At 45.4% G+C, this 14,028-nt stretch overlaps 2 protein-coding genes across 4 annotated transcripts; both read right to left on the bottom strand.

Annotated features, from left to right (window-relative positions):
- Positions 1 to 2,897: 2,897 nt before the first annotated feature.
- Positions 2,898 to 9,395, bottom strand: LOC104020243 (tubulin alpha-4 chain). Of its 2 annotated transcripts, none has more exons than XM_087765931.1 (3): positions 9,257 to 9,395; positions 3,648 to 4,282; positions 2,898 to 3,194 (listed from the first exon to the last, which is right to left on the bottom strand). In XM_087765931.1, the coding sequence occupies exon 2, from the start codon at positions 4,196 to 4,198 to the stop codon at positions 3,653 to 3,655; it is 546 nt and encodes a 181-aa protein (XP_087622057.1). In that variant the 5' UTR covers positions 4,199 to 4,282; positions 9,257 to 9,395; the 3' UTR covers positions 2,898 to 3,194; positions 3,648 to 3,652. The 2 variants fall into 2 exon arrangements, with proteins under 2 accessions (XP_087622057.1, XP_087622056.1); XM_087765930.1 differs by lacking the exon at positions 9,257 to 9,395 and adding an exon at positions 6,217 to 6,335.
- PEX26 (peroxisomal biogenesis factor 26) lies at positions 7,194 to 13,566 on the bottom strand. Of its 2 annotated transcripts, XM_087765929.1 has the most exons (6): positions 13,249 to 13,566; positions 12,460 to 12,600; positions 11,759 to 12,072; positions 10,865 to 11,011; positions 10,544 to 10,621; positions 7,194 to 10,115 (listed from the first exon to the last, which is right to left on the bottom strand). In XM_087765929.1, exons 1-6 carry the CDS (start codon positions 13,425 to 13,427, stop codon positions 10,012 to 10,014), a joined length of 963 nt encoding a protein of 320 aa, XP_087622055.1. In that variant the 5' UTR covers positions 13,428 to 13,566; the 3' UTR covers positions 7,194 to 10,011. The 2 variants fall into 2 exon arrangements, with proteins under 2 accessions (XP_087622055.1, XP_087622054.1); XM_087765928.1 differs by lacking the exon at positions 10,544 to 10,621.
- Between the last annotated feature and the right edge of the window lie 462 nt (positions 13,567 to 14,028).

Here is a 14,028-nt window from a genome sequence, read left to right as displayed (position 1 = left end):
CTTCAGCTTTTACCTTGTGACACTGGTAGATGATGATGAGAGCTAAATAGGGCTGATTATAAAAAGTTCTGCCGTGGAGTCCTGAGGTGTGCAAATAAGCGAATTTGGCATGAGTGCTAGAGTGGCTTTGCTGGTACTGCCAGAAGGCGTGTGAATAGCCCACGCTCCTCGGGGTGATGCACAGCCTGCATGCAACTGAGGTGGTCTGGACATTCTCAGAGAGCTGCTCTTGTGCACGTAGACTGGGTGCTGTGCCATAGGCGCCCTCCAGAGCAACACAACAGGGCGGAGGAGTTGTGAGTTATTATCTCCAATTGTTTATGATACTATCAAAATCAGCCTCTTAGAGGGATTTAAAAAAAAACCCAAACTCTTAACATAGCCATACAAAACCTAAACCCTTTTTCTCTATTTAAAAATAGATGCATCTCTGAAAATAGCATTTTTGAATAATCTAGAGCCTAGAAGTACTGTGCACCAGATCTTAGGCCAAGAGAACCATTAAGTTCTGCCATCTATGTGTTCTGTTCTGACTAGAGATCAAAATACATCAACAGGCAAATGAAGGACAGTTAACTTCTTTATCTCCTCTACCAGATGCACATCACTTCCTACAGATCGGTTACCTAAGTGACTCACCAATAGTGGCAGAATCGTGGATTATTTTAGAACAGTAATGTGCCATCTTACAAAACAGTGCCTTCCTAAGAAGTTCTTTGGTGATCATACAAAAACCTCTCTCACTTTTAATTTGGTGTGTGAAAGTCTTTGCATTTCCCACACATCATAATACCTTCTTATTTTAGGTGAAGATGTAAATGCTTCCCTGTGTCCCCTGTAGAACTACGTTCTGTCATTCTGTTGCCACCTACTGGGAGAATTGACAGCATCTCATTTCACCTATTTCTGAAATCCCAAAGGCTAGTATTTCAGTACCCACATAAAACTGCTATATTGATAAAATACTGGCTTTCAGGCATTATCCCTGAAACAGAGAACTCTGCTATGTATTTTTAAAATTACTTTTAAATAAAGTAAAATTAAGTACGTGTTGGGATACAGTTTCAAAAGAGTTATCTCGTTTTTGGTAAGAATTGTCATATACAAAATTTCTCCATATATGTTAAAAATTATAGAATTGGATCTGGACTTGCAGAATTATCTCCCCCCATATAGCAAGTTCAGAATTATAGTTTCTAATACAAAGATCAGCCATTCATTTTGCAGATAAAAAGACCAGCTACATCAGCGATGTTTCTGGATGTGCCTGCTTTTCTTTATGACCTAATACAAACAGAGTTACTAGAAAGGGGATAATGCTCCTCAACAGTTTGGGCAAAACATAATGCATTTCTGTAGCCCTGCTGGAGTCGTATGCCAGGAGTATATGTTTCAGTGAAAACATGGATTATTTTTAAAAGAAATTTATGGAAGATCAATAGTAAATCCAGCACTAAAATAGCAGTGGAATGTATTTGGTCTCCAGGGTGTTTCCCCTTCATCAGCGTTAAGGGAAACCTTCCAGATAACCATGAGCTCATACGCAAGTCGGACGCACATGGCAAGGTCAGCACAACAGGCTTATTGCCTTGCTGCAGGCGTTGTTCAAGCACAGGGCTCCTTGAGACGCACCCCCAAATGGACACCATTTTCTTTACCTTCTGTTACCTTTCTCCTGCTTCCTTCCCCTCCTAAACACACACACACTACTTTTTCACCAGTGGCCCTGTTCTGCTTATGTTACACCTTTATTTGGTAACTTGATATCTTACACTCAAGGCGGGGGGTCCCCAAAACTCCCCTTTCACTATACGTAATGCCCGGTAGCTTCTCCTGCCATCACCTCATTACTTTAGACACAGGTTGGGATTGGCCAGCCACTTTTCCTGTTCCGTTATCTGCAACATCCAACAGTTTCTCTTGTTACCCCATCAGTTTAACCTCAGGCCGTGGCTGGCCAGCTGCCTGCTTGCCTTAACAATATATTGTTCTAAAGTCCTAAAACAATGGGAATATACAAAAATATACCTTATGAAGCCTTAAGCTGTGAAGTCGTAGCTGGTGTTCTTAGACATCCCACCTATACCTAGCACACACATTTTTTGTCATGGTTCTGATTTATTGTGATGTCACTCAGTCTGATGGAGCTGGTAATGCTTCTGTCCTGCAGGCCACAAGCTGGTCATTTTAAGGCCCTTAACTCTGTTACAGATGTTGTTCATTTGGCAGTTACAACAGAACTGTCAGCGTACTTGCGCCTCCAGACCAATCCAGTTATGATTGTTACACAGTCGCTGCACAAGCATAGTGTCCTCTAAACTCCTGCTGAAGCTAAGAGTACCTGAATTGTGCCCCTACTCACGGCAGCTGGCAAAATCACAGCTTCTAGCCACCCTGCACTGTGGATTCTGTAGAAGCAAGGGCATTAGGACAACCTGTATGTTCTTGGCACCAACAGAGTTCTCACTGCATCTTACAGCTTTACAAACATTATGTTTCAAATTTGTATGAAATAAAGACTGAGCACTGTAGGTAACTTCTCCTTACGTAGTGTCCATAGCAAATATGTGGGACGTTTTGAAGCAAGAGTTCCTCAAATAATGTTACAGCTACAAGACTGTATCTTTGTATTGAATAAATGACAGTATAGATGACAGAGATCCTTTCAGGATGTATTAGCAAAAAATATGAATCCTGTCACCCTCTGAGGCAAAATGACTAATGATTAGCTGGTCATATATCCTGCAATTACTGTCTTGTGATCTCCTAGTGGAGAACTCATCCTGTTTATAGTCTACTAAGATGGCAATGGACTTGGTGTGTGTGAGACAAGCAGAAATGCAGCCGCATGAAAAAACCAGACACAGAGACAATATTATGCAGAGAAAAGGGCAGAGTGGATTTTAAGATTCCTCTCCCTCTTTTTCTTTTTCGAATGAGTCAGCTCCCACTTCTTCATAGTCTTTCCCCAGGGCAGCCAGGTCCCCTCAAGCCTCTGCGAATTCTCCTTCCTCCATGCCTTCACCCACAAACCAGCGCACAAAAGCTCTCTTGGCGTACATCAGATCACACTTGTGGTCGAACCTTGCCCTGGCATCTGCAATGGCTGCGGTGTTGCTCAGCTGCAGACTGCTCGCTCAACCTGGGCTAGGTCTCCTCCTGGTGTAACTAGGAGGCTGATTGTTGATCCCAACCTGCAAATAACATAGAAAAGATGTAGGAATAATAAGAGTTATGAGAAAAGGGACAAAATTAGACAATGAACAGGGTAAGAAAATTGTAAAACCATTGGGGGGGGGAAAGCCCAAATCACATCAGTGTTAAGTCTAATGTCATTCAAGCTACTTTTTTGTGCACAAGTCAATTCCTTACCCTCACTCAAGGGAAAAAAAAAAGGGGATATAGGGGAGATGAAACAGCACTGGACTCTAAATGAAGAAGAACTTCTAAAAATATGTCAGTATGCATGTAAAAATCGGGGACAATTAAAAAAATCTCTCTTTGCAAAGATGTTGTAGGAATGTTTCACTTGACAACCATATATTATTGATAACTTGAGGGGGTTTTTTTGTTTAGTTGGTTTGTTTTTTTAAATTTCATGAAGGACACTCTCAAGTGTCTCAGTGTCTTCAGAGCATAAGCCTTACTTTGATCATTCAGCAATTGCTACGTTGACGTCTTTGGGAACTACGTCGCCGCGGTAGAGCATGCAGCAGGCCATGTACTTCCCATGCCTTGGGTCACACTTCACCATCTGGTTGCTGGGCTCAAAGCAGGAGCTGGTGATTTCAGCCACCGAGAGCTGCTCGTGATAGGCTCTGTCAGAGGAGATGATGGGGGCGTAGGTCACTAAGGGGAAGTGGATGCGCGGGTAGGGCACCAGGTTTGTCTGGAACTCGGTCAGATCCACGTTGAGGGCACCGTCAAAGCGCAGGGAGGCGGTGATGGAGGAGACGATCTGGCTGATGAGGCGGTTGAGGTTAGTGTAAGTGGGGCGCTCGATGTCCAGGTTTCGGCGGCAGATGTCGTAGATGGCCTCGTTATCCACCATGAAGGCGCAGTCCGAGTGCTCGAGGGTGGTGTGCGTGGTCAGGATGGAATTGTAGGGCTCCACCACAGCGGTGGAGACCTGAGGGGCTGGGTAGATGGCAAACTCCAGTTTGGACTTCTTTCCATAATCCACGGAGAGGCGTTCCATCAGTAAGGAGGTAAAGCCAGAGCCGGTACCCCCGCCAAAGCTGTGGAAGATCAGGAATCCTTGCAGCCCAGAACAGGCACCAGCCTAGAAAGCAAAAGAGAAAGTGAAAGAACAAGTGAACATATCTTTAAATTACACCCTCAAATAGAGACAGCAACACCCACACCCAGTGCACAGCACAAAAGTCAGCAATTTTCCCAGAAAATTTTCATTGTCTGTTTTCCCCTGTAAATCTCAGGCTCGAGTATCAATAGAGCGATATCGGGTTTTTTTCTTACAATAATAATGCTATAGCAATACTTGAGGTTTTCCATTTAAGTCTTCCATTCATATGAAAACTAAGATGGGACATCTGAGATCTGCATTTCTCTGTTCTGAGCCAATGACAATAGTAAAAGCAAAATGAGAGCCACTGTCAAAAAAAAAAATATGTGAAGAGTTAATTCATTTCTGCTTTCCAAGATTAGTTCTATGCTGACCTAGTAGTTTGCTCCAAGTCCACCATAATAGCCCAGGGCACATATTTTCTAGAGCTTGTCTCTCTAAAGAATGTGGCAAAAGAATCATCATTGCCGAGTTGGTCAATGAAGGTGCCATTTGGCTGAATGCCGTGCTCCAGACAGAAGAGTTCCCAACATACAGTGCCGATTTGAACTCCGGCTTGGCCAACGTGAACAGAGATGCACTCACGCTGAAAGGGGAGGACAAGGGAAATGGTGAGAAGAACCAGTGAATATCCTAAAGGTCTAAAAGCTGATCTTACCTGAAACACCAAATCAACCAATGATTACAAAATTTTCCACAAGACTGGAATTAATGGAAAATATTCTGACACTTATTTACAAACAGGAAGAAAAATATTTTGCTCTGTGTTGAAAGAAACAATAATCACAACAGCTAGAGATTTGCAGCCACGCCTACCCATGCTGTACAGTACACAGGATCTATGTGTAAGTGCACATAAGTCCATACAGATAGAAAAACTGTGTATAGGTACACAAAATAAACAACAGTAGGTCCCAGCTAAGGAATATGAGCCAAGTCCAGTTATCCGGGACAAGACGCAGCTACGCTGCCTTATTGATATATAGATAAAGCAAAGGGAATGAAGCATCTTCTCATCTCTCAGCTTTCTGTTGAACGTGTGTGTTGGACAGGTGGAAAACAGGTTTGTAGAAATTAAAGGAACTAGAATTAAAGCGCCTTTAGTACCTTAATTAATTTCAACCACTGATTGTTTCAGCCTATTCTCTGGGTACTTTTAATTCAATTTAACATGTGAAGAGTTAACTTGGTACTCAAGAGGACTTTGTACTCTTTACATGTTAGACTAAGTTGATCCCCTGAGAAATCCTTCTCATACTGTAATCATAGCTGTTCAGTCAATAACCAATTTCTAAAGTGTTTAATACTATGTCATGCACACAGTTTAATAACAGAAATCTGAAACACAAAATATAGTATCATATTCTAAAAGAAGTATGTCTCCTTCTGTAGATTGCTATGCAGACTCCCAAGTACTGTGAATTTAAAGGGTTCTCTCAAAAACCACTCTTGTTGGGCATGGTATATTTGAATATCAGTCTTTTGGCAGATGATTTCCATCCAGTCTTACAGAGTATCTAGGGAAATGTCCACATTTCTTTGCTCTTAATTAGGAAGCTAGTAGGAAAAGGCCATTAATACAGGGTTAAACATACTGTATTCAAAGTACATCCAGAGTAGCTTCTACCCAAAAAGGAAAATTAAGTTCCAACCCCATCCTTCTTTTTCTGCATGACTTCCCTTATAATAAATTTATTAACACAAATGTAGCTGTACATATTGGACCCTAAATGTATTTACCAAGAAGCTAATACAACAGTTTGTTTGTACACTGTGAGCAACGTTTGTTGCCCGCAAAATGAAGCAAAAAAAGTCACTTCAACCTTCCCACCTTCACTCAGATCTTGACCAGAGTAGGGGGAAACAGGCAGCCAAACTCATTATCTCATAAAATAATCTGATTCTTTTCTTACCATGGTTTCTCCTGCACGCTTCCTTTCTTGATTGGTAGCAGCAGCTTTGGTCACTGATGTTTCTACTGTTGTATAAACCGCCTGGTGCAAGGTGGCAGGGCACCCACACCTCGCTGGCAGGGGCCCCGCAGCATCGCAGCGTAGGCAGGAGAGGTTATAACCTCTCTCAGGTGACCATCCCCTTCCACCCGCTCACCTGTTACACCAGCAGCCTGCTTGCACCCATGTACAGGACCCAGCCCTAAAGTCTGTTCTTAAGCACGTCTTCCCAGTTAATTCTCCAAACTAAACCTTGTTTAAAAAAAAAAAAAATTGTAACTGGTATTAGTAACCAGAATTTTAATACATACAGACCATCTTCACAAATAACTGGTTTCCTTCCTTAAAACTCTAACAGCTGGTGAATATGCTACTGATAACTCATTTAAAAGATTATGAACCATTTCAGAATTTCTTCATTTACACTTTCAAAAGGTGGCATCATTTTTAAACGCCGTCTTTCTCACAAAGGTGACTGTAGATGAATGGTGGACATGGAGTTAACTTGCCTGAGTTCCACTGATTGAAAGCTGGGGAACAGGTTGAACTGCAAGGAATTCTACTTGACTATTTGATCATCTGTGGACAAGGTACATGGGATTATCTTCTTGTCTCCTGGTGCTATGGCACCAAACCTTGTCTTTCTGCCAGGCATTCATTATCTTTGTGACCTCTGCTTCATCTGATTATAGAAAACTGCTCTTCAGCCTTTCAGCTGCCTACAATATGGGCCAATACAAGTTTTTTGCATCTAGCAAGAAGGTGGCAAAACAAAAAAGCAGAACTATAATTTGATCTAGTATCTGGAGCTACAAGCAGAAAGTTCACATACACACGGCACACGCACACATTCTCTCTGACGAGGCTTAAACAGTAGCATCCCCGTGGCTATGTCTTTTCCCTCCATGATATAATGAGAGTGCAGAGAAAAACACAGCTAAAGACAAATACCAGGTACTTTATTCTTGGTAGTACTGGTCTTGGCCATCCCAAGGTACACAGAGACACTTAGATATTAGAAAAAAAAAATATGCTGGATCTTTCACAGAAAGCAATTGCCACTCTCTGAAGTCCTATGAAAATGCAGACTTATACCCTACCAACATCATTTGTTGATTAGATCTTGTCAGATTCACACTGAACAAGTCCTCTAGTTAAATCAAATATGCCTGTACAATGAGGACATGTAGTGAAACATTTCCAGAAATTATTTGAAAACTGTAGAGTATCAATACATTAAACACAAATGTTTTCACATACTTAATCACAGCACAGATAAGCAACTCTACAAAGAGGTAAATCAGTAGTCACTTTATTGTGAAAATTAAATATTGCCATTTTAGTGTTAATTGCAAAAAAAAACCCCCTCAATACCTTGTTTCTGCCTTCTTGCCCTCTCATGATGAATTAAATACAATACAAATGCAAAATCAGTAGTACTCAAATAAGTGAAGGTTACCAACCTACACTTAAAATCAAGTTGAATGTTAAAGTCCTGGTAAATGAGTGGCTATGACATTTAACAGCATTCTAAACATAATGTATGGCCTGCTCAGACCACTGGTCCCAACCTCCAGAATTGCATCTCTGCCATCTAACTAAAAATGTTAATAGGAAACTAGAGCAAAACACGGTTGTTACCTCAACAGTAAATTTGGTGGGAATTTGGTCTGACTTCAGAGTGAAGTTTGCTATTTCATTAACTGGCTTACAAAGGACTTAAAGGGAGGCCTTGCAAAGTAGGGGGCCAGTAGACACAACCTAGTCATTTCTTGAAAGAGCTCAACTCCAGACAGAGCTTCTGTGTTTTATTCTACCTGGTTTCCCCATCAACTGTTGGTTGCAGAGTTGTAACTACACTTACAGTTGGATTACAAGAACCATCTAGCAATATCGAGAGCAGCTCTTCCCTATGTGTGCAGAGTACATAAGAAATAACTTTCTAATATGGGGAAGCATTATGTGGTACTTATCCTGGTGTAAAGTCCTAAGGGAGACAAAAACTTTGGGGAGGGATATGGGATTGTTTTGGTTTTTACTCTTGAGACAACTAGGCAAGGTCATTACTGCATTCATGAATGACCTGCCCCAGTATATCTGACAGTAATATTGGAGTATTTCTCTATTGGGTTAATTCAAGAAGAACTATTTTTAGCAGTGAAGATGCAGACTGTTTTCAAAGTGTCCTGGTAGACAGCAAAGCAACAGATCGCACACAGTCTGAAGGCACCAACAGGCTGCTATCCATGGGAAGAAAACAGAAAAAGCCACCACCGTAGTGTATGGCTATTGCTAGAGACAAAGGAGCACCCTGAAGGCGACCACTGCTGTAAGACACCACGCTGGGATCTATATTGGCTACTTTTCACAGGTTTGGTGTGTGGGATAGAATTTGCCCACCAAAAAGGCTGCTTTGTTCAAGATTTTGTAGTTTGGGCTGACATCAATCAGCCTGCACCCTTTTGGCTCAGATGCTGGGATGGCCGGTTACTTGTTTGCCACAAAGGCTGCTTGCCTTTAACTCGTCCTCTCCAGCGAAAGCAGTTTATTTAAGTAGGTCAGTGCTCTCTCCTTTGGAATTTACCATTTGTCAATTGATGATAGGTGGATGGATGGAGAAGAAATGGATGTTCTACCCTAAACCTCCAATTTCTCCCCGAAGTGGTTGGAAATGGGGTTGGCCTGGTGACAGATCTTCTGCAAAGATAATAGTTTTCTTGCCACAGATCTGGGGAAGGTTTTGGGATCTCAGAGAAGTATCTCTTTCTACCTGTTAATAAACTTTTATTCTGAATGATAAAGCATTGCTAAATGGCTTCCACGTTACCCAGGACTTCAGATACTGGGAGCAGGGGGGGCAATTCTAGACATACGGAGATTTTTTGACATCAACATAAACAAAGCAAGAGGTAGGGAAAGAGTAAAACAATGCAACAACTTCAGTTGTTCAACTAGACAATAATATAGAATATAGCTTAAAAAAATAAGTCTATTTCCTTACCACCACCACGTGCTCCTAAGAATTACTATGCATCAGGCAAGCACGAAGTGCTGTAACTTGCATTTAAGACGAGTAGGTGCAGCACAATAGTCTTTGTGGCTCACCAACTTAGCTTTCTGGCTTAAATATGACTAAAATCAAGAGCGCCTGTATAAGGAGGCATTAGTCACAAGAGAAACCATGGCCTTCAAAATGCAATAGGCTTCACTTTCTCCAGCGTTTTTCTTCCACATGCTTGTCCTAAATCCCATGCTGCAGGAACTGGGCTTCTCAGATGTCTTCAGTCAAAACAGAATATTCCCCTAATTATTGGTACTTCATTGCCTTTTACAGTCATGCCTCCAGGAACACTATTTCACTTGTTCAGAGAACTGTCCAGCATTTGCAAGGATGAAACCTGCTTCCATAGTTCATAACTGGCTACACAACTCAAGAGCTACATCCAAAGCAAAGTGTTTGAAAAGGAGGATTCTTATTCAGTTGTAAATTACGGAAGGGGTGGCTTTACCCCGGTGTTGGACAGAACGGTGCTGTAGAGCCAAGCAAAATGTCAGGAATACTTGGCGTGGTTTCAAAATTCATACACCACCATTCCCTGGCTGAAGAAATAAAGGCATCACCACACAGAAGTTCACAGGTGGTCATCTCAGTTAGGACACTGATTTCAACAGTCCTTGGAGGCCTTGATAACATCCTCAAGACAAGCTGAAACTTTTACGGCAGCAGAGAAAAATGCATTCTGTGACAGAAGACACTTAGTCTTGAATTGGACGCCTATGGATTGGAGAAAATACAGCTGCCCAAGCCTGTCGGAAGAGCTGGACCAGTTTGTAAATGAATGGCAGTGATGTGGGAGAAGCTGCAGAACAAAACAAAAAGCAGAAGAGCCTTTCATTATAAAAGGTAAAACTAAGACACACTAAACATATTAAGAAAGAGCTAATCCCAACTAGAGTTAATCAAAACCTAGTTGTCTTACTTCCTTCCGTTCAGCTCAGTACTTGGGCCTTCACTCAGGGCACTGCTCCCATCCCTAGCAAGCTGCCTTCAGTATTTTCCAATGGGCTGTCTGCAGAATAGCTACGGAGCACCTGTCACACAGCAGAAGGGGAAACACTCACCCCATCCCCTCCACGCCCCAGCCCATTCTTCAGCGACGGCAGCAGCCATCACCAGTGCAACTCCAGCATAAGCAGATCAAATGCATTCCTACATTGCTGCCCTGGGCAACTCTGCTTTCCTGACAGGACAGCCTGTCAGGCCATCGCTCTTCCAGAAGACATTCACCTTGCAGCACATCAAGTGGACTGAGGCAGAGGCTGAGTCTAGGACAGCTCAGCCTGCCTCTCACACTCTGTACCTTGTCTGTTGGAAAGAGCTGAGGATGGAACAACTGTTTTCAGAAAACTGGCTTTTGTAGAGCTACATCTTTCTACACGGATTGCAAGTGGCAGCATTAGAAACAAGCCTAATAGTAAGTTCCTTGTCACCCAGTTTTTGTGCCTCCCAAAGATGAGACACTTACACAGACCAAATCTATTAAAAGCAACTATTTTCTTCTCTGTAACCGTAATGGAATTTAAAAAATTGGAAATCTTCATACTGTACCTGGGTCTAATCTCACCACCACCAGGTACAACAGAAAAGTAGCCAAGAGCATCTTTTTGTAAGGAAGTAAACAGAAGTGGCTGGACATGGACCTCAGTGCTCTGCGTAGCAATGTCAACATGGTCAAGAGCTTTTGGGACAGAGCACCTACAATATAAGAACAGAAAGGCTGTTAGGGCAAAGTAAAGTGAAAGAAGTAATCACACAGATACAGATAATATGAAACTAAGATACTACGGTAAGACTGTTCTTCGTTTGATTGCATGAGAGTTGGGTTGGGTTTTTTTTATAATAGGAAACAGAGAAACAGTACAATACAATTCATTATACCTTTTTTTTAGGCATCTGCTTTAGTGTAATATGATTTTATACCACAGTAGCACTAGCTTCTCTCCTGGGAGATAACATCAAGTGATTTACAGTTCTGGTGGAGAAGCAGTACTTTAAAAGCCAGACATGCATTGTTCTACACAGGCTCGACTGTAAATGGAGACAAAGCAGAGAGTACACAGAGCCAACAAAATGTACCCTTAAAGGAAAAGGATTGCTAGACAGTTTTAGTTTCCCTTTTGTACCTTTTTAAAAAAAAAAAAAAAATTATTCAGAAGTTCTTTTGAACCTGGAGAATAATTCTCATCTCTTGACATCGGCAGAGACTAAATATGCTTTGTAATTGTCAGCAGATGGATCACTAAGTCTTCCATTTCCTTCTGTGATACACAGCAGGACCTCCTCATGGCTGAGATGCAGCAAGACTCCCTCACGGCTGGTTTGTCATGACAATATTCTTAATGCATAGTCAATACTTACTACCCTTTGTTAGTAAGGGACCAACTAACTTGAAGTAAAACTATAAAGAGGAAGAGGAGCACAAACAACAGAGGGAAAGCCTACCCAAAACGCTTTCTGTTGCTGCATCTTGCTGCTCTTCAGCAGCCAAGTGCATCTCTTCCCGTTGAGTCCACTGACATCGGCTTTCACAAATGGTCCCAAGAAATGCTAGCTGCTGCTCGCTGTCAAAAACATCACAGCCGCGTACAAGCTCTTCTGCCTCCTCAAACCGGCCAAGCGGAAGCAACACGTGCAGCAGATAGAGCTCCAGCAAGGAACCGTACTCAGGGAGGCTCTTATTGGTCTGGTCTCTCAGCCAGCTACTGCCAACCTCCAGCATCACTTGGGGCTCTCTCACTTTGCTGTATAACAGGATACTGTAACAGAAGAAAAAAAGTATTAGAAAACACTAACTCTTTGTAAAAGTTGAGATCACGGACAGTTACTACCCACAAGCAGCTATCATGAAGGCACGTATCAGGGTCTACGCTTAAAACACAAAGAGATTTCGAGGCGGACAGTAGGTGCAGCCACTGATGTTACTTTCTCAGCATCACCTCTTTTGTACTTTGTCACCGCAAAGCGATCTGCTGGCCTGCAGGCATGCTCCAGCACACACAAGTCGAGAACAGGCCCATCCCAGGTTCCGCTTTCATCTTCACTTATATTGCTCAAAGTGAAAATATCACACAATATTGAAGCCTGGCCTGCTCTTAAACCTAACGCAAGCCCTGTGTATCTGACAGCCACAGACAGAAACTCACCACAGCTCCAGAACTTTTGGAGGCAGATGTTCGGCGACATGGTAATACTGCAGGACCCAAGACAGAACTTCTCTCCACCGGTTCATCTCAGCCAGCGCCTGAATCCCCACAACACAAAGGGAGCATTTCACTTCTGCAGAACTGGTAATGAAGAGACACCTAAATAAGCGCTGCTTCGGACCGCGTTTCCCCTTGCATCCCGTCCAGGGAGCTGCAGCCCAGCCCAGCCCAGGTACCCTGCCGCTCTCTGGCGGCGGCTTCCCCTCCCTTCCCTCTCCTCAGCCCCGACGGAAAGGCAAATTCAGCCCCCGAGGGGAAGGCGCGCCGCGGCTGCCCCTCCAGGGCAGGCGGGGAAGGCTGCCAGGCACAGCTCGCCTCCCGCCGACAGGCACAGCTGCCCTCGCACGGAACACAACAGCGACAGGCCCTCCTCAAGCAGCGGCCAAAGCCCAGCCGGGTTTTAAAGCGTTACTAACTCGCTTTTCGGCAACAAGCGCCACCCGCCATTAATTTAGACAACCGAGAAAGAGCTAAGCAAAACCACAGCAAGGACCATCGCTGTTAGTGCCATTCATACGGACGATATTTATTTTCGGACCTAAGGGGTTCCCACCCCCCCGCCAAAAACCCCACCGTTTATTACACCCCCAAAGCCCTCTGTTCAAAAAGTAAAACCGCCAACCGGGCAGACACGGCCTGCAGGCAGAAGCCCGCCTGAGGCTGACGCCACACCGAGCCGCTTCCCAGCCCGCCCCGTCCCCGCTCCGCACGCCCGGCGCCCGCTCGCACCTCTCGGGGCCGGGGCCGGGGCCGGGGCCGGGGCCGGGGCCCAGGCTGTCGCAGCCCGCCTCACACCTCTCCACGGCGGCGGCGAAGTCCCGGTGCAGCACCAGCAGGTCCGCCGCCTCCTCCAGCAGCGAGGCCGCCTGGGCCGAGACCGGGGGCCAGGCCAGGGCCTCGCTCCGCATGGCGGCGGCGGCGGGAGGGCTGGCGGGAGGGCTGCGACTGCTGCTGCTGCTGCCGCCCTCACCGCGCCCCGCCGCCCGCCGCCCGCCCGGCTCCGGCTCCAGCGCCGCCGCCGCCCTCCGCGGGGCTCCGCTCCGCTCCGCTCGGGCAGTCAGCGGCAGCAGCGCGGCCTCCCCCGGCCCCGGAAAGCCGCGAGGGAGCACCTACCCCGCCGCCTCCCGGCAGCGGAAGGGCCGCCCCGGCGGACATCTGCTCCCCGCCCCGCGGGCCGGCGGGACGTGTAGTCCAGCGGTGCCGTGAGGGGCCAAGGGCCGCCGGGGCGAGGCGCGGGAGCGGGGCCGTCCCGCCCGCAGCCGGGGCGGCGGCAGAGCTGTCCCTGCCCGCATTAGCGGTCACAGGCGGGGTCGGCGGGCGCCCTCCGAGAAGCTGCCACCGCAGGCGGTGGGATCACGACGCTTCCAGCCGTGCCGGGACGGGGGTCGGTGCCGGCCCCTGCCAAAAACCCCTTCGGTTTCTCGCTCGTGTGGCTGCCAGGGGGAAGCGGCCAAGCCAACGCTCTCCGCCTCGGCTGCCCCCGTCAGCAGGCGGCTCGGAGCCCGGCCG

The sequence above is a fragment of the Nipponia nippon genome, unplaced genomic scaffold (assembly GCF_047370975.1).
Source record: "Nipponia nippon isolate SJK-2023a ecotype South Korea unplaced genomic scaffold, ASM4737097v1 scaffold_3, whole genome shotgun sequence".
Classification (NCBI taxonomy): Eukaryota; Metazoa; Chordata; class Aves; order Pelecaniformes; family Threskiornithidae; genus Nipponia; species Nipponia nippon.
This window is presented reverse-complemented; position numbering and strand designations above follow the sequence as displayed.